Here is a 24,478-nt window from a genome sequence, read left to right as displayed (position 1 = left end):
GAGTATAGAGGAAAGCCCAGGCTTTGCTTTTGCTGTGTCTGGTAGCCTACCACCTCTGCAGGGAGGCTGTCAGCTGAATTGGCAAGTGCATAGTCCTCAGTGCTTTCCCACAGTTCGCGAGGACGGGTGGATCTTCCCACAGTTTATGGAGAAAGAGAAAGCTAGAGGGGCTCTGCTTGCTGCAGTACAAAGCTTTATGGGATGGTCCTAGAAACACGCTGGGGGTTGCAGTAGTAGGGAGGGGGTAGGGACTTGAGTGTGGTTGCTCACATAGGCCAAGGTAACTCAGGTACTGATCATCCAGGTTAGCTCTGCAATGGAGATATACTTGGTTCACGGAGAGGAACTGGAGCCAGGTCCTTCGAGTAGTCTGGCGGTGTCCTATCTGTCCTTTCCTGCTGGACTATCCTCCCTGTCCTCCTTTTTGGAGGCTTTGGGGCAGTGATGGGGACATGCAGAATGGCTGCTACTAGGAGGAGGTGGGGAAGAAACTAACAGTCTCAGAAGCACTTTTGTGTTAGGAGTGGAGGATCTGTGATCTCTCCTAGCATATGAGTTGCTGCTGTAAATCCACATGTGCAGCAAGTCTTGAGGCTGTCTGGCTCCATGAAGAGTAGAGAAGAAACATTTATCATGTAGGTGGGAGCAAGGGATTCCTGGGGGTTCTTCTTGGCTCTGCCACTACTGGTAGGCAATTACAACCCTAGTGCTTCACCTGCAACCCGTGCTAGGTACTGTAAAACATGAGTCACTTACCCACTGTGTGGCTTGGATGCTCTAGTGACTGGGGCTATAAGAAACCCCCCTGTGTTTCAGTCTTACCCAGAAAGGATGGGTAATACTGACATACTTGACAGGTGTGCTGAGGACTGAGTGTTGTATGTGAAGCACTTTGAGAAACTTGGATGAAAGGTGCGACAGACATGCAAAGCATAGGTACTGTCCAGATCTTGGGGCAATTGAAAATGATGTGCAAACTGCCTTTTCCAGTCCTAGGGTCATCTACTTAATGGAGGTAAATTTGGCATAGGTCAAAGACTAACATGAAACTGCATGGACTTATTCCAGCTAAGGAGCTAGTCATGGTATCTCTCATGGCTTTTAGAAAGGAACTCTACAGGCCAATTTTTCTCCTTCTATGGATGTCTTCTTTACCTACTTAACAGTTTGTCTAAGGCAGGAAGCGCTGTCAGCAGTTGTCTGTATTTAATAGGATCAGATCCACTGATTTCATTTAAAGCCAGTCCAGAATGCAGTTATAGATATGAACATTATTGAAATGCTGGGAGAAATATATTCTTAGCAACCTGAAATTACTCTCGGCACAACACATAGACAGGAACGATCAGCTCCCCATAAAACGAAATTGCTTTGGAAAATGTGTTGTCAAATAACAGAGAGTCTAAGTGACGCAGGAGCAGTCAGAATGGTGCTCATAAAAGGACAAAAAGCAGCTCTCAGAAAAAAATGAGGTCAGTCATTTTTATCTGAGGGGAGTTTATAGATGGCTTTGAAAAGTGCCCGTTATTAGGCTTGTATTTTCTTTCTAGAAACACACTGAACAAATCGTGGTCCAGGGCAGTCTCTCAGCCACCTTTGGGAAGAAGATCGGCACATACAAATTGCTGGAGTAGATCAGATGCAAAAGCTGTACATCTCTTCTACTGGTGGGGGAACTATAGTATGGGGAAGTTAAATGACTCACATAAGTTCACACCAGAAGCCTGCAGTAAAGTAGGGAACTGACCTGAGGTCCCAAGCCCCTGGTATTTGTAACCCACATCTACTCAGTGTGGTGCCCTGTCCCCCTCTCCAGCAGGGACTTCAGTGGGGCCTATCGCTCGTTGTGTGTGTGGGTGCAGAATGAACATGGGACTTCTGGCTTTGAAACCCAAATTAGTCCTAGAGATGACACGCCGTCTCCCCACCTTTTGTTATCCAAGGCTGTAAGGGACTCATGTATATATGAGAGAGAGCCCAGTCGCCACTAGAAAGGAACAATGATCAGGCTGAATGGAGGTTATACCAACACCTTGGTGCCTAGCTCCATTTCTTCCTCCAGACAGCCATGGTGTTTAGTATGGGGAGCAGTGCTGTGGAGAGAGTACCTCAAGTGCAGAGAGTTTAGCACAGCATCCAGGCAATGATGCCAGTTCAGCTCATGGCCAGCAGCCCTCTTACAAGTATTTTGCTTGGTTCTCTCTTCGGGGGAATCGATCTGTCATCCCCTTTTATAGCTCTTCCTCCTAAAATACATTTCCCTTGGCCTGGGAGGGTTTGCTTGTTGTGCCAGCCTGACTTCAAGTATACACTCACATGCCGCCTTAGCACATGTGCCCAGTGTTGGGCGTTGCATGGGGTCTTGTGACCTCTGGAGGGGTCCTCGATCACCCTGGGGAAAGCCCAGAAACTCTCCTGCCACGACTTTGATCAAATCTTCAGTGGTGGGTTCCCCTTCTGAGGACTCTCCCAGGTAGTTCGCGCCTCCTGACGGGTATCTGTGGAGCTCCGCCCCCCCTTCCATATGCCAGCCTCCGGGATGAGTCATTTGGTCTTCGTGTGGCTTGCCCTTTGGTTGTATCAGTCCTAGTTCTTCACATTGCCTGTGCTCCCAGGGCGGTTGGCTTGCTCTGGCCTTCCAGTGTTTCTTCACGGCCAGCCAGACATCTGAGGCTACTCCCGTCTCCCGGAGCACTGCCTGTGCCCCAGCCAAAGCAAAAGAAGAAGAAAACCCAAAAGAACAAAAATGGGAAAAGGAAAAACAAGAAAAAAAACCTGAGGGAGTAGGCTAGCAGCCCCTCCTCCCTCACAACCCCTGTGACTGGGGCTTGAGCCGTCCCTCGATGTTGCTCCAGATCTTCCCTCCTGTCGGACCTCTCTTCCTTCACTGGTGCCGGCTCTTCGGCTGAACACCAGCGCTGCCTGCACTCGGCGTGGGGAGCACCTTCCTTGCTGACTCTCTCTCCATCTCTGCCAGTGCTGGTTGTTATTCCAACCGGGTGGCGTTCTCCGATGATGTCAGCCGCCCAAGCCAGCTCCAACCGGAAGTAAGCGTGGCTCACAAACCTCGTGGGCGGCTCTTGGTGTGGCTTGTCCCACGCTGCCCGGCCTGAAATTGGTAAGTGTGCCCTGGTTTCAGGGCTTTCTTTGTGGGAGTGGGTCGCACTCATCCCCTGTCCTACCACAGGGAGGGTTCCTCGTCCCCCCCAGTGACCATCTCCGTGGACACTTGTAATGCAAATCATTTAGACTTCCTGTTTTTCAGCCAAAAAAAAAGTTCTGCTTGGCTTCATGTTTGGGTCCCTCCTGCCCCTAATTTCTTCCTATGACTGGAAATCTCCATCTAATGGCCAGTATGCCCATGAGCCTGCATTTACCACTGGCCTGTTAGTAGCAGTTGTGTCCCTCTTGTCTCTGCTTTGTGCCCGGCCTGCTTGGGATGGCTGCAGTGAAAAGATGCTGCCCCATCCTGGCATTTCCCCTTCCCTTCCAAATCAGGCCCCTAACTCTGACATTTCTTCTCAAGGAGAGAGGCTGTGGCCACGCACACACATAGGTGAAGGTGCCCCTCTGCTGCCTTTAGGTTCAAAGCACAATGAAGCCAATGGGGCTCCTCAACCTTGAACTCAGTGAGCTTTGCCACCAGGCCAAAGATTCTGCCCTCTGATTTATGATGCCCGTGGTATCCAAGCACCTCTGTTGGGTCCCTCATTCTTTCCCTCCTTGGCTCTGCCCAGTGTAAGCCCATAAAAACCTAGGATTCTGGACTAGTCTAGGGATTGACACGATGCCTCATTCGATGAGTGACAGAAAGGCTTTATTTACTACAAGTATTGAAAGGCAAATGAGTTTAAACCAAAGCAAAGTCCAGTAATTAGCTATAAGGTGATGATTTCTCACCAAACAGGTGACAAGAGAGACGGTCTGTTTCCTCCAGGTTCTTGAGATAGCTGGGGTGCAGCAGCAGTTGGTGTCAGAGAGATTTCTCACTCTTGAAGCGTGCGCTGTTAGCTGTTTTCACTTAGTTCTTATAACCTTAGTCCAGCATCTGCAAAGCATTCTTGTAGCTGTGCAAATCAAGAGAGTCCCAAGCAGTATTTGACAAGAAAATCCTGTTAGTCAAACTACTCATCAGAAAGTTCCAATTTGAATGAATTACCTTTCTCAGTGACAAGAAGTTATCCATTTCCACTAGGTTTGGAACATAACAAGAAACTGATTAACAGCCAGGAAAAACGCAAGGTTTTGGGGAGCGTCCTTGGAAAATCAAGGGAATCACTAGCCAAAACAGAAGCAAATCAGGAGGAGACATCTATCGCATATGGAGAATGACTGACTCTTTTTGTACATAATGAGTTAATTGTACAAGAAATATTTACCATACTAATTAACAGGGATCCTGGTTTTCTGTTTCCCATGGAAAAACAGAGAAAACCACGGATTTCTGCTTTTTATCAGAGAGAACTTAGATTTCTCTTTTTAGCAGAGAAACCCGGGGAGTCCCTGTTTTGCAAATAGTTCTGCAGGCTAGTTGAGCCCCAGCCTGCAAGAGCTGCTTGCAAACAGGGTGGGGAACCCCCAGCCCTGCCTGGAGGGGGAGTGGGGAGAGAAGGGCAAGGCCGCAGGCTCTCAGTCAGCCACAGCTCTGCTCAGCTCAGCCTCACTCTTTGCTCCTGGAGCCTGAGGTGAATGGGGCTTGCAGGAGGCTGGGGGCCCCTCTGGCCCCGCGAGGCGTGGGGGGAGCCAGGAGCTGGCTCTGCCCCCACCCGGGCAGGCAGCAGCAGTGGGGGAGCCGGCTCCATGCTGCTTCTGCTGCAGTTGCCTGATGTTGGGGGCAGGGAGCTGCAGACTTGGGTCCCTGGCCCCATAGCCCTGGGGCAGGGGCTGTGGGTGGGGGCAAGAGGCAAAAGTAGGGCGGGGGCTGTTTTGGGAGCAGTGAGGGGCACCAGCAGGGTTGGGATGGCTTTGGAGGCGAGTGAGGGGCCCCAGCAGGGCTAGGGGGGCTGCAGGGGTCTTTTAATAATGGATTTTGGGGGGTTTATTGGAGGATTTGCAATTTTTTTGTCAGAATTTGTGATTATTTTGGTTTTTTTTTTATCAGAGAAAACCAGGATCCCTGCTAATTAATCAAGGATAGACATTTCACACGTTTACATACCAGACAACTAGGAGCCTGCTTGAAATCATCATTAATATAGTAAGATAAGCTGGAAGGGATACCTTATTTCCTTTCAGATGTCCTGGCCATGAACTCACATCCTCTTGCACTATGCAGTTAGCATCAGCATGTTATATTTCAGCTTTTTTGAGTAGGCCCTAGCATGAGTTTCGGAGTCATCACCAGCCTTTCTGATACTGCTCTGTTGCTCTGCTGGTGATGATGCTGGTGAGGATATGACTTTAAGCCTGGCACTAGCATTGGTTACCACTGTATTGTCTATAGCTGCTTCCCTCCCCATGGGGAGGCAGCCAGTGGACTGAGGGGGCTGGAGTAGTTTCCTGTCCAAGATGAGAGGGGGTGCTGTGGCACTCAGCCCTGCAGTGCCTCTTGAAGGTTGGTGCTGGTGGCACTCTGCCCCATGACTGCAGCTGGGCCACATGCAGGCCATGTAGCCCTGATCTAATGTTAGGACTTGGAAACTTGAAATGGCTGGTCAGCCTAACCTGGGGCAAAGCTGCTTTCTGGGGCATGGGGTTTTGTCTGAGCCACAGCTTGTGTTATTTTAGCAGCGTGTAACTTGGAAATCCTCCTACCCCTTGAGTCTCAGGCCCAAGGGCAGAAGGAGTCTTGCCCAACCTGCTTGAGAGATGAACAAAAGTCTCTGCCCTAAGCAGTAGCCCTGCATTTGCCTGGCTTCAGCAATTGGTGTCCACACTTGTATGAAGTGCCATGTTTTGCATCTGAGTTGTGCTGGGCAGGGTAAAGGCTTTCTCTCATTGAACTAAGGTGGAGGGTGAGCTGAGTTCTGCTTAACCCAAAGCCCCAAGAATCCCTGCCTCTGACTCTGTTGCTATGGGGCAGGGTTTGCACAAAACTATTCTGCAGCATCCACACAGGTTAGGGTGGATGCTTAAACTGACTTAGCTTTCCCCAGGCTCCAGACCATTCACTCAGTCTTGCAAGATAACTTCTTAGAGCATTTGTGCACAGAATCCCCACCCTTTGCAGGTGGGGACTTCCTGTTTTTTTTTTTTTTCAGAGCTGAGATTACTAGCTCTGTTTAATGCCATGGCCCATGCAGCTGTCAGGTGAAATGACTTCCATCCAGTGCTGACCTGGGCCATCAACTAGTCAGTGACTCGGGTGAAAAGGTCAGCCTCCTACACCCCTTCCTCTGAGCTGTGCAGCCTTCTTGTGTGTGCTGCCAGGTTTGCTCTGCAGCTTACTTCAGTGAATGCTAATAGCATGTTGAGCAAGGCAGATTGGGTTTTGGTTGGACATCAGCAGCACAAGAGCAGCAAGGACCCTCATGATATCATGGCTATAGAAGTTGCATGCTATCAGACATGCTCCAGGACCCACTGATTCAGTCTGTGGTGCCCTGGTAGTGCCAGGTCATTATTGCTACACTTCATCTCTGGCCTGGGACTTAGCATTGTGTGTCTTAAGAAAGCTCAGCTCCCAGTGAATTCAGTCCCAGTCTAGTCGGACCACAAAAATAGGAGGCTTGGGAAGCAGCAATGGGAGTACGTCATACCAGTAACATAAAGAGATCCCCTGGGAGCAATCGGCCCCAGTACCAGGCTCTCTGGAAGAAAAATGGGCAGATCATGAGTTCAAAAGGCTGGAAACCTTACTTCTATAAATAAAGCCCTGCAGCTGATGGACTGACACTTGTATGGGCATCTGCAGGAGGAGCTATAACACTGGACATCGTGGCAGGCTATGTTTCCCTTTGTTGACATGTTCATTGGGAACTTCAGTGATGATGCAGGCACCGGAGGGCACTGCCCAGCCTCTGTAACATGACGTGACTTCAGGTTGCCGCTAGAGTTGATTGCACTGGTCACCATTCTCCTTTTGCCTTTGCGGTCCCTGCTGTAGCATCGATAGAAGATCCCGATTCCACATGCCAGGAAGATCAGTTCTCTCTCTTTATCTTGAAACGTGTCAAAGGTTTTCTTCACCTAACTCCAGCTGTGGCAAGTTGCTGGTTCAGTGGGGCTTCCTCTGGAGCAACAGCAAGAGGCAGGGACCAAGATCTCTCTTCAGGGGGAGCCAACAAACAGTTAAATTCTCCCCAGTGAAAGATGGGAGTTTGTGGCTGTGGGAGCAGGAGGCTCATGAGCTCCATGTTGCCAGAATAGCTGGATATACTAGTCTGGCTTAGTCTACTGTCCCCATGTGCAAACCTGATTGGGCTAGTGATGGTGAGCTGCAGAGGTGTGCCTCACGGAGCTCCTGGCTGCAACATGCTTCCCGTTCTTTAATGTATCTCACACCCTAACATTGGAGTGGGACCCAGTGGGTTGTATCCTTGGAGCTCTCCCCTCCTATAAATGTTAGGGTCCTGCTGTTTGGTCCATGAGAGCTTGATCTGTCTGTGACCGTTTTGGCAGCTCAGGAAACAGCTGCATCCCTTCCAGTCTGCGGAAGCCCTTAATCACTCTGCCTCAGGCTGACGGGTCACAAACAGCCAGCCTGATGGAGGAAGCTAGAGGTATTCAGCACCACTTAGAGAGAGAGTTCCTCATACTGGGTGTTGGTGGATGAAGGGAAATCTGTGCTGGCAGCCAAATAGCTTGAGAGATTCCCAGTCAGGCATCACTGTGTTTACAAGGGAGCTGGCATTTGAGATTTATTACCTTCACGCTCTGTGACTAAAGGCAGAATGTGCTACCAGCCTAGCTCGGTGCAGGCCATTTCACTCCAGATGCCGTAGGGTGAAAAACACTTCCGTAGATACTTTTTGTCTAGAAGGGACCTTTAGCTCATCTAGGCTGACCAGTTGTGCAACACAGGCCCGAGCTTTCCATTCATTTATCTCTGTGTTGTGTTTGGTTAGCTTCTAGAGGGGTGTCTGCTCTTGACTTGAAGGGATGGAGAAACCATAGTTTCTCCCCTGGTTGACCAGACTCCTTCAATCATTTTGTTTCCCAGTGGGTGTTGTAGTGTCAGTGTTCAGTGCTGGATCTGAGTCTGGGGGAAATGTTTGATCCATCTTGGTCAAATGATGGAATTCACTGCTTTATTATTATTTGCAGTACACTTGCACCCAGAGACCTCAACCATGGTCAAGCCTAGCAGAGCCAGCTTGTACCTGTGAGGCTGGGCACAGTAAGACAAATAACAAATGTACCAGCATTTTATCCAAAGTGTTCTGATGTAGTTATACAGACAAAAATCAGTTTTCATGTTGCCCATAGCCTCTGCTATTCAGCAAATCCCTTCTAGTATGGACAAGGTCTTAACGTTTGTGAAAGTCTTTCAGGCCTTTGGACTAAAGATACTAAGAAGTGCTGGAGTGTGATAGTCTGTCTAGGAGGGTGGTTTCCAGTGGCCTGCTAGTAATTCTCTTTATTTTAAAGAACTCATTCCCCTCTGTTCCGTATCAAATTCATAGAAGAAGCTGTTCATCTCATGCCAAGGTCACTGGCTGATTAGTCCTTCTTGTGTGTGACTTTATTGTGAATAATAGTGGAGGGAGGGGAAGGGGAAGGGGGAGGGTGAGATATCAGCCTTGTCTTGTGGTTTTTCATACAGTTGCCCTTGATATCAAGTGATAGGTCATCCTGCCACCTGTCACTTTGCATGGGAACTCTGGTAGTAATAATACATCACTCTTGTATTGTGCTTTTTATCAGTATATCTCAAAATGCTCCACAAAGCAGAGCTGTGGGGGAAGCTGAGGCACAAATGGGGAATGACTTGCCCAAGATCCCCATGCAGGGCAATGACTGAGTAAGGAAAGGAGTCCGGATCTCCTGAGTGTCAGCCCTGTGTACTGTCCACTTGGCCTCCCCGCCTCTCTTACACAGCATTGTCTCCAGAATCCTGCTGCTAAGACCCTGCAGGAGGGAAAGGCTCCCGTGACTCAAGAAAGGGAAGTTCAGAGTCTCCCGTCTCATGGGGGCTGTCGTGAGAAGTTCCACAGGTGGCAAAATCCAGGCTAATGCCAAGTGGGGTTTGTTTTGTCTTCCAGTACAGGCAGCAGTGATCCTTACTGCATTGTGAAAATCGACAATGAAGCCATCATCAGGTAACTACCTTGGGCACTTGCTGTCTCTAATCTTCACTCGCATGCTCTCAGTCCCTTTCTCCCCATGGTCTAGCCCTGCAGCTCGGTAAACCAGCCTAACCTGGCTGATTGCAATGGAGCTTAGACTGTTTTAGACCAACTCAGGACCTAGTGCCATATCTCTCTTTTTCCATGAAATGCTGCCTGGAACAAACATTAATTCGCCCGCACCTCCAAAAGCCTGCATGGCATGTGCTTATCAAGCTTCGAAAACCACAAACGGAGCAGTTCTCTGCTCCATGGAGCTTTGTACAGCTCGGGCCCTTTGCCTTCTCTATTTGTTTTGTTTTTACTGGTTTTAGGACTTCAGGCGCCAGCCATTTAAAGAGAAGCAGTTTTAATGCCAGAAAGGTTGTTTAATTTTGTCTCCTAACGTGTTATTAATGGCCTGTTTATTTTGGAACAGTGGGGAAAACTCTTGTCAACTCCTCTCTAATGCAGTAGACACCACCCGCCCCCAAACCCAGGTTTGACTCTAAACAATAAGGAGTTACCAGAAAACCTATTTCCCTCTCATGTTTTCTGTCATATCCTCTACAAGAAACACTGATTTCCCCACCCTGCCCCCCTCCTCTGGGCCTTGAAGGGAGCTGGGCTGAGGTCCTGTTTCCCAGTTTTCAACAAGTTGATGCTGAAGGATGTTTATACTTGTGGAAAAAATGAACATTTAAAAGTTGAGAGCTAACGTGTGATAGAAGCCAAGTGTGGACAGTAGCCAGCGTACGCAAGTTAGCTGATTGAGCTGAATTCTACACCATCCTCCATGTAAAGTTTACCCCACCTAGCTAACATATCCTGTCTGCATCGAGATTATAACACATTCCCTATCACATGTTTAAAACACCCCTTGTCCAGCTCTGTAGGCAGACAGGCCTAAGAAAACTACAGTTTACAGGCAGCCCAGATCCTTTTGGCGTTAGGTCACTGAGAGTCTCCAGACCTAGGTTAGTAAGGATGAAAAGCTGATCCTTCCTGTCCCAACTTGCCCTCAGGTGCTGAGGGAGAATACATCGTATCTTAGACTTTTCTGTGCTGTGAACCCAGGTCACAAAAAAGAAAACTTTTGGGCTCCTCACCCCAGCCCCACACCACCACATCCAGCCCTGAAGAAGGGGAGCCTGGTCATCACCCATGGAAAACTGATCTTGACCCTTGAGGGTCCCTGTGCACCCACCCATATGAAGGTGCAGAGGGAGAAGGGAGTTTGGCCAGGATGCTTGCTGTGGAGAAGTGTCATGGATGCTTTCATCAGCATGGGTAGTCAGGAGACTTGGTGCAACATCTCACCCAGTGCTTTGACTGTGGGGAAATGGTGTCTCGCTGCCCTGCAGTGGCATTTGGAGACTTGGGGGGCAGGACTGTCAAGGAAGATCCCAGGTAGATCTGTATCCAAGGGGAGATGGGAGGGGTGTTTAAAAGATTACTCTACACTGTTAGTAGGTGCTTGTAGTATCTCTGTAAATAAAAGGACATTGCCCTACAGGACAGCCACAGTGTGGAAGACTCTGTCCCCATTCTGGGGGGAGGAGTATGAGGTCCACCTGCCGCCCAGCTTCCACAATGTGTCTTTCTACGTGATGGATGAAGATGCACTCAGGTATGGTACCAACTCCTTTGGGTCCTAGTCTCCGGTTACTCCTTGCCACTCTGCTGCTGTCTGCAGTGCCAGAATGAATGCTTCCTGATTTGAGCAGAGGGTTGGGCTGGGATCACCAGACCTTGCTGCTAATTTTGTGGCAGGCAGCACCCAGAAGCACACCCATGTAAGGCACCAGGCTCACACCTAGGTAGATCTAGCCCCTGTCCCAAAGACCTTCCAATCTAGACAGATCAGGCAGAGGGAGGACTGTTGCAAACGTGTGAAATTACTTGTCCAAGGTCATGCAGGGAGTCAGTGGCAGAGCTGAGAACTGATCTCAGTCTCCCCCTTGCCCTGGTGCTTTGAGCACATGGCTACTCTCAGATGCAGGCTGGCAGTGAAGCAAGAGGTTGATGTGCATGCCATTGAGGAGTGTGCCAGTCCTGCCGATCTCTGCCAGGAATGCAGCCGTTGCTTTCAAGGAGCCATAGAAAAGGTCCAAATAAAATTAATAGAAACCCTGCCAGCCCCACAGCATGCTTTATCAAAGCAGTGCCAGCAAGGATTCAGTCAACCACTTCAGAGCAGGGTTGGGCATAACTACAGGCTGTGATCAGTGCTGTCTTTGCTGGCATGTGCTTAGGCTTTGCATCACACTGTTGGTCCCCCTGGACAGTATCCAAAGCTGACTCTAGCCCCTGACCACTCTTTAATTAAATGCCTTGGCAGCTGTGAGAAGCACACAGTGAGGCCTCCCCTGCATTTCCAGCAGCCCAGCTGGCAAGGCCAAAGCTACAGAGAACTGCACTACTGCTAAAGTTCTCTGCATGGGCAGCCCTGCTCCATGCAGGTAGGTTGTAAAATGATGGGTGGCACAGAAAGAGAATACCCTCCCAAGCACTGGCAAAGTGCCTGCTGACATATGGCCTCCCTGGCACCAGCCCTGGTGTATTGGGCCTGGAGAAGTGCATGTCCATACAGAGGAGGTACAGACTGGGGTCAGTGCAGCAGTGCCTTTTGGACGGTGTGTGCCCTGTTCTCTCTGTGTTCAGGGATGTGACCCAGTTGAGTTCGGAGTCCCCAAGGAGTCCTCAACATTGGAGAGAGGTGTAATCATCAGTGACAAGGCATGGGATGAGGGTGCCTGTCCTACAGAGATCTTGGGAAATCTGGGCTGGATCAAGAAGTGTCAGGCACCTTAGGGCTGGCTCTTGTAGCTTGGGAGACATCAGAGGATGTCTTCATGTTCAGGAGTTTCCCAAGTAAGGGGCTTTGAGTCAGGAGATGGCTCCCTGCTTTCAGGGGCAGGTGCCTACAGGTGGGCTCCATGGGTTACTGACCCAGGTGCTTCCTCTGCTCCTTGTTGGCACAGAGAGACAGGAGTGAGTACCACTGTCAAGCTGCCCCCTTTTCTGGAGTCGGACGCTTTCCTGCCACCATCCCAGAGCTCTACCAGGACCTTTCTGCTGGCACAGGCAAAAGGAATAGTTGTGGCCCCAGTTACATGCAGAACATGGCAGGGCTTTGGCTTCCTAGAGCTCCAGGCAATCAGCGATGGGATGCTCAAGAGCTCTTCATCATTTGCAGCTGCTTGCAGAGCATTTCAAGTCACCACTATTATTTGGAAAGGGGCTGAACAATGCCATAGCCAGCGGAGCCAGAGATGGGGATGGGGATCATTGTGTTGTTTCTCAGTGGTCAGGTCAAGAGACAGGTTCAATTTCTGATTCCTTCCTTCCCCTTCCCTGAATATCAGAAGGATGGAAGGGCAAGCATCTCTCAGGACCCATGAGTTTAGATGAGAGCAGAGCCTGAGGGATAGGTTGCTTGTGGCTTTAGTATAACAGGTTACCCCATAGAAGAGGAAACTCCCAGTGATCAGCTCCCCCCAGAGCAGGGGTGGGCAATTATTTTGGGCAAAGGGCCGCTTACTGAGTTTTGGGAAGCCATTGAAGGCTGCATGACAGGCAGCATGGGGCAGATATATATTAATTTCCTAAGTTTTTTCAGGGCCCTGCGGGCCAGATAGAATGGCCTCGCAGGCCTCATCTGGCCCGCAGGCCGCATTTTGCCCACCCCTGGCCCAGAGTCATGGAAGGGAAAAGCCTCATCAGCTTGATTGAAAGCAGACAAGATCCAGATGAGGATGGAAGAGGATCAGTGGCTGCAACCTGGCCTCTCCTCAGGGTTTGACATCCTGGAATGGAACCTGCTTTTAAAAGTGTGTGTGAGAGAGATGCATGCATACACTTCTTAAGCAAACTCTGTGCAACTCTTTTTATGAGAATTTGTTTCTTACTCCGATTCAGGGCAAGAACACAGAGGGCCTAGCCCTTCCACATCTCTCCACAAAACAAACCTCTGTGCCTGAGCTACCCTACATCAGCTTTCACCCTGGGCATGCACTGCCTTATTAGCAGACCCTACAGTAACATGCTAATGTGTGGCTTCAGCTCGCATGTGAGCTGTACAATAACAATCCTACAATATGCAACCCTGCAATCCTGTTGAACAACCCTGCAGTAGTACACCAGGGTGTGCAGAGATCCTGGGCAGCTTACAGGAGCTCAGCAGCCCATGGAGCACTACGTGCTGGAGGGAACCTTACAATAAACAGTGTGGTGCATGCACCAGAGAGGAAGAACTGCTTTGGGAGAGGGCTGTGGTCTCTGTAAAGCAGCTGGTTGAAAGTCCCTGGCTAGATTGTAAACTCTTCCTTTTCTGCATGTAAGTGACTCCAGTCAGCAGGCCCAGATCAGTCACTTCTAGTTGACTGAGGCATTTCCAGTCTGTCTCTCTGCGGAGAACTGTCTCTGGTGGGATCCAAAGCCTGCCCTAATGCTTGAGTGCTTGGGGCAGGGGCTGTGGCTACTGCTGTATTCTGTGTGGCCCCAAGACACTGTAGGAGTAATGGCAGCAGCTCTGATACCATCTTCTCAGCCTTTGATTATGGCCAAGGCATGGCACAGATGCCAGAGATTGTGCGTGTGCAAAGTACATGTGTGTGCTGCAGAGATTTGGTGTAGGATGGCAGCATAGTATAAGCTGCTGCTAGACTTGAGCCAGGAAGTTCAGCTGGATCCAGCAGCAAGGGCCTGTTGGTCTGCAGTGACCTGGTGCTGGTAAGGAGCTGGGCAGCACAAGCAGGTAGGGGAGGTGACAGACTGCCTGCTCAGCAGCCTTCCTCAGAGACCAGGCCCCAAAGATTAAGTGGGGTGCTGCAGGGGTTAAGCACCTCCCCGGACTTGACTCTTTACCTTGGTCAAGAGGGAGGGACAGTGGTGTGCTGCAATGGACAGAGCCCTGGACCGGGACTTGGGTGACCTGGATTAATTCCTGTCTCTGCCCCTGCCTGTAGAGGACCTTGAGCAAGTTACTTTCTATTGTACCTCCATGCAAGAGGGATCAGATGCTACTTCTTGTAAACCATGTTGGGATCTGCTCCATGAGGGCAGGAAAAGTGGGGCTACTGCATGGATGTGGCCTCTAGTTCAGGATCCCACTTGAGCTTGCACTGATGATCTCAGTAAGGTCAGTAGGACTTGGGCTGGTATGTTAGCCCCTCTGGCAAGAGTTCTACTGAAATCTCGCCAGGTATAGACCAGAAATGGTGAGTGGACTCCTTTTCAGCATTAGCTCTGACCTTAAACTTGAAGCCTGGGGATCTGAAAGATTGTTCTGCCTGGGGCAGATTCAGACCTGGGTCATTTGAACCAACTTTTGGCAGGCGTTCGGCCTATTAGAAGTTCATCAAGGCAGATATTGTCCCACCCTTGCAGTGACAGGCTCTTCATTTTGTCTCCCCAGCCGTGATGACGTCATCGGAAAAGTCTGCCTGCCTCTGGATGTGCTGGCCAAGCATCCCAAGGGTAAGGCAGAGTCTTGGGACTGGGGTTGGGCTGCAGGGGTTGGGCCCTGTGTGCAGGCAGGCAGCAAGCTCCAGCAGCATATATACTGTCCCAGTACATCATCTTCAGGCATCAAGGGCCCAGGCAGAGGACTGGGGGCTGTGCCAGTGCCTACCAGCCCACGGTGGGCCCCTTTTCAGGGCTGGGATTGCTGCTTCTATCATCACTGTGCACTTGCCTGCCGGGGGAACAGAAGTGAAACCAAGCCTGTGTCAGCCCTCTGTGTGTGTCCCGACATTGGACACTTGGCCTGCTTGGACGGCTTGGAGCTTTTCAGCAGTGCCCAACCTTCCAGGAAATAAGGGGGTGGGAGCTGAGTTCAGGTGGGGGCATTGGCTCTAACATCTGCCAAACCAGGAATTCCTCACTCGTGTCCCTGTAAATCCACACAGCTTGGGTCCCACCATAAAGGCTCTCTGCCCTGCACTGCCATACCCAGCACTGTACAAGCCAGCCTGGCTGCAGGACACTGCAGTGTTCCAGCCGAGCTATTTCGGAGGTTATAAACAGACATTGTCTGGAGCAGGATCAGCTGTGTAGGGATACATCCCAGCAGAGCTGCTCCACTTTATTGATTGGCATCTACAGGTGTAACCCCAGTGGGGTTGGGGCACTGTCCCAGGCCACTCCTGGGGCTTCAGGGGCCTGATCCTGTGGAACAACAGCCCCCATTCAGGTTCCCCCTCTTGCAGGTGCATACCTCGAGTCAGGGTCCAGCAGCCTAAAACACGTGCTGCGAGCATCCCTGTGGGGATTTCCTGGGGTGGGCAATAAGCTAACAGACATCCCACTTAAGATGTCACAGCCCACAACTAGGTTTGGTCATAGCAACATTTTTGGGCTCTTGGAACATGACAAGGGGCTAGGAAGTCACTCACAGCTTGTGCCACTATAAATATGTTTATAGTGGCACAAGAGCAACATCTGTTTGCACCCAGAGCAGGGTGCCCTGCATGCCATAAGGCCACGCCAGCTTTTGCTTGCATTGACTGGTATAAGCACTACCCGTCAATGCTGATGCAGTGGCCAGAGCCCTGGGAAGCAGGATTCACAGAGGATGTGCCTGGTACCAGAGTAGCATGGCTGTTTATTCAAGCAGGCTCTTGGACCCCACCCCCTGTGCTTATCAGCAAGGGCTCCAGTGACGCACGTTTAGAGCTGATCCCCACAGCTAGATCCAGCCATCCCTCCCCACTGCAGCTGGGTCAGGAGGGAGGAGAGGCTGTGAGCTCAGCTGAGGGTCCAGACATAGGGCATACCTGATGTTGGCAGTCCCCTTTGCGGGGAAATGCCTGCCTGTGATTGGAGGAAGCCATCTCCCACCTGCCTTGGGGATGAGTCATACAGGTCTCTCTCTGCTCGAGTCCCCTCTTCCTTGAGGAGGCAGCTCACGTCCTCTGCTTGCTGCCATGCAGCCCAGAGATAAGGACAGAGGATATCTGTGGATGGAGGAGGCAAGGAGGAGCAGTGGCCTCCTCCCTGCACCGCACATGTCTGCTTCTGTGGCTGGGCCAGGCAGGTTTGCAAGGACTCTGGAGACCTGGCTTGTTGTTTGCATCCCAGAGAGGCCAGTGATCCTGGGGGCAGCAGCTCTGAACTCAGCATGTTGGGCAGGGGAAGTGCTGCCAGGTGGCAAGTGGCCGAGGGGCAGATAAAGCTTTTCCCCATTAGGTCCTGCTGCCGGTGATGGAAAGCTGTTACCTTGGAGGACTGCTCAGCCAAATGAGTAGAAGGGTCCTGTTCGACCTGGTCACAACTCCATGTGGCCCATGTCAGGCTGTTCAGGTTTTGGGGGCTGCAGGCTCATGGGCCATGCATTGTATGGGCTGTGTACCATGGGGCAGCCTCCTGGGGTCCCTGCCACCGCACAGGCCACTTGTTTTCCTGCCTTGCCACGGCAGCCAAGCTCCACTCACAGCCATGTGTGCAACCCAGCTCCTTCCCCGAGCTGCTGTGGGCAACTCAGACCCTCCCCTGACCCTCTCCCCCCATGCCATCTTGGCTCAGGAGATGCACATCTGTTTCTTCCGAGCTAGCCTTGAGGCACTGGCAGTTTGGGACAGTGCTCTGACTTCCCTATGGAAGGAAGACTTTACTTTCTCAGGGCTGGAGCCTCTTACCTGGCATTAAGTTCACTGGCTAATATATGCAGCACGGTGTGTGTCTAGAAAATGTGGAAGCAGTGGCTTGGCTGTCAGGATGCGCGGACTCTGTGCTTGGCTCCATCACCACTTCACCGAGCAACCCTGATTAAGCAGGACAACTTCTCTAGGCCTCAGTTTGCCCATCTGGGCCGGGGAGATGCACCTCTGAGCAGGCCATTCCCCCTGTGTCCAGGCTACAGCGGCTGGCTGAACCTGACAGAAATCGATCCCGACGAGGAGGTGCAGGGGGAAATCCATCTCCTGATCGAGATCCTGGGCAGCAACGTGGCACGGAAGCTGCGCTGCAGGGTGTTTGAAGCCAGGTAGGAACAGAAACGGGCCCTCGGGAGGCGGCTGGCGAAACACATGCAGAGAAACCCTGGGCAAGGGCAGGGGAAATGAGGGAGGACTGGAAATCCTGCTGCGTTTCCCTGTGGGTGTCCTCGCAGGTCTGGAGCCTCCCTGCCTCCCGGGAACTCTGCAGTGTCTACCCAGCTGAGTGGAAGCAGAGACATTTGTTTGGAGCTGATGTGGTGTCTGATCCACCCCCGTGCAGCAAAGCCTGCGACTCAGGCAGGCAGGAACGTGGGCAGGAGGGGCACTGGGAAGCCACAAGCATCCCGCTCCCCCAGCCAGGCGTCGGCTTGGAATCCCCTTAGCGTGAGTCATGCAGCTCTGAGGAATTTCCCTCCGTGCTCACGCAGGCACTTGACCTTTCCAGCTAAATTTGGCTGCAGGAGCTCTGTGTGAACGCCCTGTGGGCAAGCGGTGAGCTGACAGACCTTTCCCATCTCTAATTACAGCTGCTCTAACAAGCAGGAGACTCGCTGCGGGGGCCAGACAGCAAGCAGGCCAGGGCCAGGGGGCGAGAGCTGCAGTAGGTGTGAGTGGGGGTCTTGGCTGGTGCTTCCAGTTGGCAGCTTTGCCCAGTGTAGTGAAACCCTTCGTTGTGAGTGGGGGTCTTGGCTGGTGCTTCCAGTCGGCAGCTTTGCCCAGAGTAGTGAAACCCTTCGCTGGGGTGACCTGGATGCAGCTGGAGACTAGCCAGAGCTTTCCCTGCCCTCTTGCCCTCAGTGGCCTGCAGCCGGCTTGGCCGGGGCCTGCCTCCCTGTCCACGGGAAGTGGCTGAGTGATTGTGATCTGGCTGCACCTGTAATGACCCTCTGGGCTGACATCTTATCCTGGTGGGTGTCAGTGTCACGCTGGGAGGGAGGGGGAGGGAGATGCGGATGCAGACGGCTCCCATCTGGCCCTCAGGGAATTGCTGTATTCTCCTCTGCGTGGAGAACTGGGCTCACAACCAGGCTGCCTCTGAGTCTTATCTGAGGCAGGTGTAGAGCTGGGTCACTGGGGTCTTTCCCTTGGGGCTCTTTCCGGGGCCTCTGTCTTGCTTATTTGAAAAAGATCCCGTGTAGCAGCCTCTCAGATGTGACCCCCTCCCTGTATACACAAACCCCATCTCATAGCCTCCTGCTGAGCCCCATTCACCAACATGCCTGGAGCCCTCCTTCCAGGGACTCTGCAGGCTTCCTGAGCTGCTGGCTCTTATTCCTCTCATAATTAATGTTTGTTGATTACTAATTCATTTAACATTCATATGGGGGAATGGGACCTGTGGGTCCTGATTTTAGTGTTTGCTGTACAGCCCTTAACAGATAAGGGATTACCTAGAAATCTCACAGCCTAGGGTACAGATCTGACACTTTTTTTTTGCAGAGCAGAGGCAGACAAGGAAGAACCCATCCTTGTCCTACCGGCAGATCTTGTCCCCTAACATCATCGTGTCAGGAGGCACCGGTGCTGGCCCTCAGCTGTTGCAAACTGGCCTGGTCTTCCAGGGAGCAAGGTCATTTATTCTCCAGAGGGAGAATACAGAGGGAGTGCTGTCCGATACCAGCAGTAGCTGGGGCCCTTGTGAGTCACAGAGACATCCTCCTAGTAATGCATCCTCCCCCTGAGTCTCTTTAAGCAAATAATAACCCAGCATCCCCAGAGCCTCCCACAGATGTGCTGTTTCAAAGTGGCATCAAACAGGTGACCCTGCCCTTTGAAGTCTGCTTGGGGTAACCAGCAGAGCCCTGCACTGTTCAAAGCAAAATGTAGCATAGGTGATCAAAAGGACTTTGATGCTACTGCAGAGGTGTGTTTAGGTCTCAGCCGACGGTGTGCCTTGGAGGCTGGATTGTGTGTGGGGGAGGGTTTGCACAAAGCAGTCTAAGTCCTTCGCTTTTTTCTTTCTGGGTTCGTTGCATCTTCTTAGTCCAAACCATCCATGCCAGCTATTTACCCTTTGCTTTTTGCCTCTGGAAAACCATCTGCATTTGATACATCGTGGTTCATCAGCATGTAGCAGCACCAGATTCACCAGGGAGAACCTGCGTCAACAGGACTCAGTCTGCTGGGCTAATTTAAAGCAGATGGAAATTGTCTTATAGAAAAAAAGTACCCTGGAGAGCATAATAAACAGGATGGCTGTGTCTTTGAAACCAAATGGGGTGGATTTTTCTGCTCTAGAAGGACAAACAAGACAGGAAATGCCATATGTGAAAATGCCAAGTGCCTGGTCTGGAATTACAGGGGTGTAGGTTGTAGCTTCTAACTTTGCTGAGGAATACCTGGAAAAAATGAATGGGGCACTTTGGGGTGGGGGAAGGGGAAAGGCAGGGAGTCTACATGTGTAAAGGTCCTTATCGGGCAATTCTGCAGACTCTTCTGGAAATTGATGGGCTTCCCTCCCCTTTCTGGTGCATCGCTGTAATCTGCATGGATGAGTCATCCGATCAGAAATATGGTGCAGCTAGCAAAAGGCTTTTCTCCAGGGATGCTGTCTACAGACAGAACTCAGAATAGGTTTATTGTAAGCAAAATAAGACGGAGAAAGACCTGCCCTCAGCCCATTGTTGAAAAGATTCCTGCTAATATGATCAGGTTGTTGTCAGTGTAAACAGCATATGCTTATCTGGAATGCAGACAAAACTCTTGGGCTAGAGGTGATATCTTTTATTAGACCAGCTACATAGTAGCAAAAAAAATTCTTTCGTTGCAAGTTTTTGGGTCCAAACACACTTTGTCAGACAGAGGATAATTCAAAGATTGTGGAAGTTCTCCTAGGTAGAAAGGAAACTTCATCTGGAACGCCACACTGGTCTGGCTGCCTATGTGGAAGGGGATGTGACAAAGGCAGAGGGGCTCAGGAGCAAGGTGATGGGAATGGTGAGAGTTTGGAAGAGCCGCTGACCAGGAGGGAGAGAATGGGAGACACAGTGAAGGCACACACATGCTGAATGGGTGAGAAGGTAAATCAGATCCGATGCCTCCCTTTTCCCAGTGCAGGCTGAAGGGAGCATATGTTGATGCTTTGGCTTGGGGAGTGCATAGCCATCAGATGTCCTTGACTGGGCATTTTTATAATGAATGTGAATGTCCAGACTTGAAGCAGCAGGTTAAAGGAGAAGGTAAAACACAGAGAGGACCACACACTTCCATTTTTCCAGGCATCAGCTCACCACCAGCTGCTGGACATTGGAAGACAAATCCTTGGCAGTGTGATGCTGGCCACTGGCTGAGGCAGGATACTAGACTGTGTAGATCATTGGCCTTCTGCCCTCCTGCCAAGGTCATGGCCTAGGAATGGAGCCTGGCCTCCCCAAAGGCATCTTCTCTACTCTGCAGCTTTTGGGGAAGGGATTACCAAGTTTTCGTTTTTGTTTTGTTTTTAAAGAAATTTTTCATGTTCCAAGCCAAATCAGCCAAATCAAGTCCAAATCCATGAGTCAGCCCAGAACCATAAGTGACCCTACGACCGACAAACATCCTCTACCCCACAGGGGCTTTAGATATTTCCAACGTCTTTTGGCGGGCATCCTACGTGCAGGCCCAAGCCTAGAGGCTTGGGGTTCAGAAGCCCTCAAGTTTCACCTGCCCTCAACCATATGGCCGCAGGAGCAAGCTGGGGAGGAGCCTCCCACTTCCATAAAGTGGGCATTAGACCCCATCACCTTGGTGGGTGCTAAACCACACCAGAAAAACAGTATCCCCGGGAGGGCTTAAGGAAAACTGCCTACTTGGACCCAGATACATGGTGTTTCTCCTACCAGGAAAGGGAGAACCAAGTTGATAGCCCAGGGAGCTCCCCTGGAGAAGTCCCCATGCTGCAGTGTGCTTCCAGCAGCCACCCTGGTTCTGCTGGGCCTGAGCCAGCCCGGGTGCAGTGCAGTGCAGTCCAGTCTGTGGCAGGGAGCTGGAGTCTCCTGTTCGTGCCCAGAGCCGCATGATATGGGTCCCAGTGCAGAGCTCAGTGTTTCTGCAGATCTGCCCAGGCCTGGGACATGTTCCTCTTTCCTCCACCTATTTCTTCCTTTGATTCCCTACCCTGGGGATTTCTCCATCTGTTTGTCCCCGTTTGTGTGCAGCCAGCAGGAGGAACCAAGGAGAGGCCATGTGAGCGGGACCCTTATGGTTGTGCAGGGAGCCAGCCTCCACTATGCTGGGTGCTCTGTTCTCCACAGCAGCCCGGGCAGTTGGAAGCCCGTGGTAGCAAGGCGAGGAAGGCCCTTTTTCTTCATCCTCCTTCTCTCTGCTTTAGGGACTTGGCTCGGAAGGACCGCAACGGTGCCTCTGACCCCTTCGTGAGGGTGCGCTACCACGGCAAGACCCAGGAGAGCTCGGTGAGTCTCAGGAGCAAGACCTCTTCATGTAAGGGGGTTGTCTTGAGTTCCCCTGTGGCTGCAGGGCCTCTCTTGCCACCCCCATTCGCAAGCAGGGAGGCAGGAACCTGGTCAGCAGAGGGTCCCATCCATGTCACTGTGTCTGTGGTGGAAGCAGCCTTGGACTGGGTTAGGAGGGCACAACAGAGCCATTCTTGTCCCCTGGCAGCACTGCTGGAGGAGCAGGGCTCCAGGCACACCATCCCCTACCCTGGCTGCTGCTTGTTGAGACCAGTGGTGATACCTGGAGGCAGGTGGAAGTCGGTGCCCCTGTGGGGCTTGACTCTGAGACTGTGCATGGCTCAGTGAGGAAAGTGTCACGGGAGTGAGCAAGGCTCCTTATTGTTGCCACTGTCATTTTTGATAGAAGACAAGCTGGTGCAGCTTCTCTACCAGTCTCGCTGCCCTTTGCGGGGCCTGAGCCGGACTCCCAGGGTCTGAGCAACCCTAGAATATGGAGGAGGGCTTAAGTCCATGCCCAAATTTTTCAGCACCGACTCATTCCTGGTGCCCTCACAAGTCCTGGCAGGCCTGCACTCTGGTGGGGCTCATGCCACAGCAGGGATTGGCCTGAGGAGGAATGTCACTTTTTCCCTGATAGTAGGAGGCTGTGTTTGCTGCTGCCAGTTTTCAGGGGACTCATGGAGGTCCTGTTTCAGAGGCTAACCATCCATCTGCTCTGCAATGTGCCAGCCACAGAGCACAGAAGCCCATGCCTTTGAGCAGCAATGGAGCAGGAGAAAATAAATTAGGTTCGGACCTAGTATGAATCTGTGCTCAAGTCCCCTCTTGCCCCCATAAAAGAAAGAACAATCTACATGCTACTTTCGAACCTAGTGGTTCTCAAACTTTTTAGATTCAGGGCCCCCCTTTCACTCTTTTTTAATTACAGAAAAATAACAGAGCAATTCTGTTGCAAAGAACTCAGAAAGGCCGCAACAGGACAGAATGTTCTTAATGCCGTGGCTTCCTATTGGAAATCTCGGGTTATCTTGTGAGTCATATATAGGTGTTTGCATACCTAATATTGTTAATATTGCATAGCACCCAGCAGCAGCCTTAAAAGGATCTCACTGCACCCCAGGCGGCTGTAGCACCCTGGCTGAGAATCACTGGTTTAATCACAGTGGAGTTGCCCTGTCTAGATAGAACTGGCTGGGGCTGTCTGGCAGGGATCCTCTCACCAGAAACCTGCGTAACATGGACCTAAAGCTTAGGTTTTACTTTTTTTTTGTTTCAAGAACTGGTTTCACCAAACTAATGTGATTAGAAAAAGCCTCAGAGTTGCAACCAAAAAGTCCCATCAGTATCGACAGCCACAAATGTTAACCCTACAAATCATGAGATCAGCTTAAAATCTATGTTTTCTTTTAGAAACAAACATGTCCTTGTTCTTTCCTCTCTGGGCACTTGTGTAATTATTTTTACCCTTTCTTGGACCATGCTAGAAACTTCCCATTTTGAAATGAGTGGTGTTAATCCCATGACTCAGGAACAGGAGCGTTCAGTGAAACAGCAAATATTGCAATAGTGGCTGTAATGCTGCGTGGACAGCCATAGGTCATGGTGACAAGTGGCTGTGGGGATTGCAGGGAGATCTTTTAATTTTTGATTGAAACGTGTTTAGTGCCTGAGAATCAAAGGCCAGAGTTCTCAGTAAAGCTAAGGTCCTTCACCACCACTCTGGTAGGGTAAAGGGGCCTTAACAGGGCTGAAATGGGTATTACATCTATTTGATGGCTTTGCCCTGCAAGAGCTGTGTCAAGGCTTTCTCGTAACAGTGAAACCGAGCAGAAAGAGAAAACCCAGAAGTGAAACTCACCAGCCCAACTCCACTGACCCACAGGGAAAAGGGAACGAAAACCAAGCGGGGTGACAGAAAACATCTTGACTGGCCTGAAACAACCCACTCCTGACTGACGGATGCATTAGACATCTGGGTTTGAGCTGTGCAAGAGCCACCTGGCTCTGCAGCAAGCTGCCCCGAAACCTGCAGCTCATGGTGCTCATGATCTTGAGGGTGCTAGAAATATGTGCCCAGCTGTTGTGGCTGTAGGGCGTCTCTGCAAAAAAAAAAAAAAAAAAAAAAAGGGGGGGCCTGATTCTCCTCTGCCTGGCTCAGTCCCATCTAGGCAGTGGTCTTGCAGGGTGGGCAGGTAGGTGAAGCCTCAAGGCAGGGGAGAAGGCTCCATGATCTGCAGGGTTGGCTGGGGCACAGGTGTGGATGGTGCTTTTCTTCCCCCCTGAAAGTTCATGATTTGTCCCTGTTAATCGGCTCAGGGACTCAGCCGGGCTCCTTTCTAGAGCTGTGCGGGGGAGGAGGATTACACGTCCCTTCAATGAGGAGGATTAACACAGGTCCGCCTGGCCTTTCCTCACAGGTGGTCAAGAAGTCCTGCTACCCCCGCTGGAATGAGACCTTTGAGTTTGACCTGGATGAGTCAGCCACTGAGAAGCTCTGTGTCGAGGTCTGGGACTGGGACCTCGTCAGTAGGAATGACTTCCTGGGCAAGGTGAGGGAGAGCAAGCCATGGCTGTTTGCTTTTTTGGGCTGTTTACAGTCAGTAGTCATTCTTACAACAATTAACGTTCAAGTACAACAGATTAGACCTGAGGCTGGGAATTAAGGACCCCAGGTTTTATCCTTGGCTCTGGCACTGACTCCCTTTATAACCTTGGGCATGTTGCTTCCCAGCTCAGTGGCTCAATTTCTCCATCTGGGAGACAAAGGAGGAAGGTTAGCGGGTAGAGAACTATCCTGGGACTTGAGAGTTTGCACCCAGGTCACTTTCCTCTTCTACTCACTCCATAGCTGACCTCAGGCAAGTCACTTAGTCTGTCTCTGCTTTTACCTCTTCAGTATGATGGAGGTAGTGGCACTGCTGTACCTCACTGGGGTGGC

The 24,478-nt window shown here is 51.1% G+C and overlaps 1 protein-coding gene across 2 annotated transcripts in view; it reads left to right on the top strand.

Moving 5' to 3' along the window:
* The window catches only part of LOC102378485 (ras GTPase-activating protein 4), a 46,623-nt gene that overhangs the window by 9,020 nt on the left and 13,125 nt on the right, over positions 1-24,478 (top strand). For both annotated transcript variants that reach the window (XM_006033225.2, XM_006033226.2), the window contains exons 2-7: positions 9,144-9,200; positions 10,723-10,836; positions 14,626-14,687; positions 17,064-17,193; positions 21,456-21,537; positions 23,958-24,089. In XM_006033225.2, the coding sequence (XP_006033287.1) occupies positions 9,144-9,200; positions 10,723-10,836; positions 14,626-14,687; positions 17,064-17,193; positions 21,456-21,537; positions 23,958-24,089 (577 nt within the window). The remainder of the gene's footprint in view (positions 1-9,143; positions 9,201-10,722; positions 10,837-14,625; positions 14,688-17,063; positions 17,194-21,455; positions 21,538-23,957; positions 24,090-24,478) is intronic.

This window comes from Alligator sinensis, unplaced genomic scaffold (assembly GCF_000455745.1).
Source record: "Alligator sinensis unplaced genomic scaffold, ASM45574v1 scaffold1420_1, whole genome shotgun sequence".
In the NCBI taxonomy this organism is placed as follows: Eukaryota; Metazoa; Chordata; order Crocodylia; family Alligatoridae; genus Alligator; species Alligator sinensis.
Note: the sequence above shows the minus strand (reverse complement) of the source record. Positions and strands in the feature narration are given on the sequence as shown.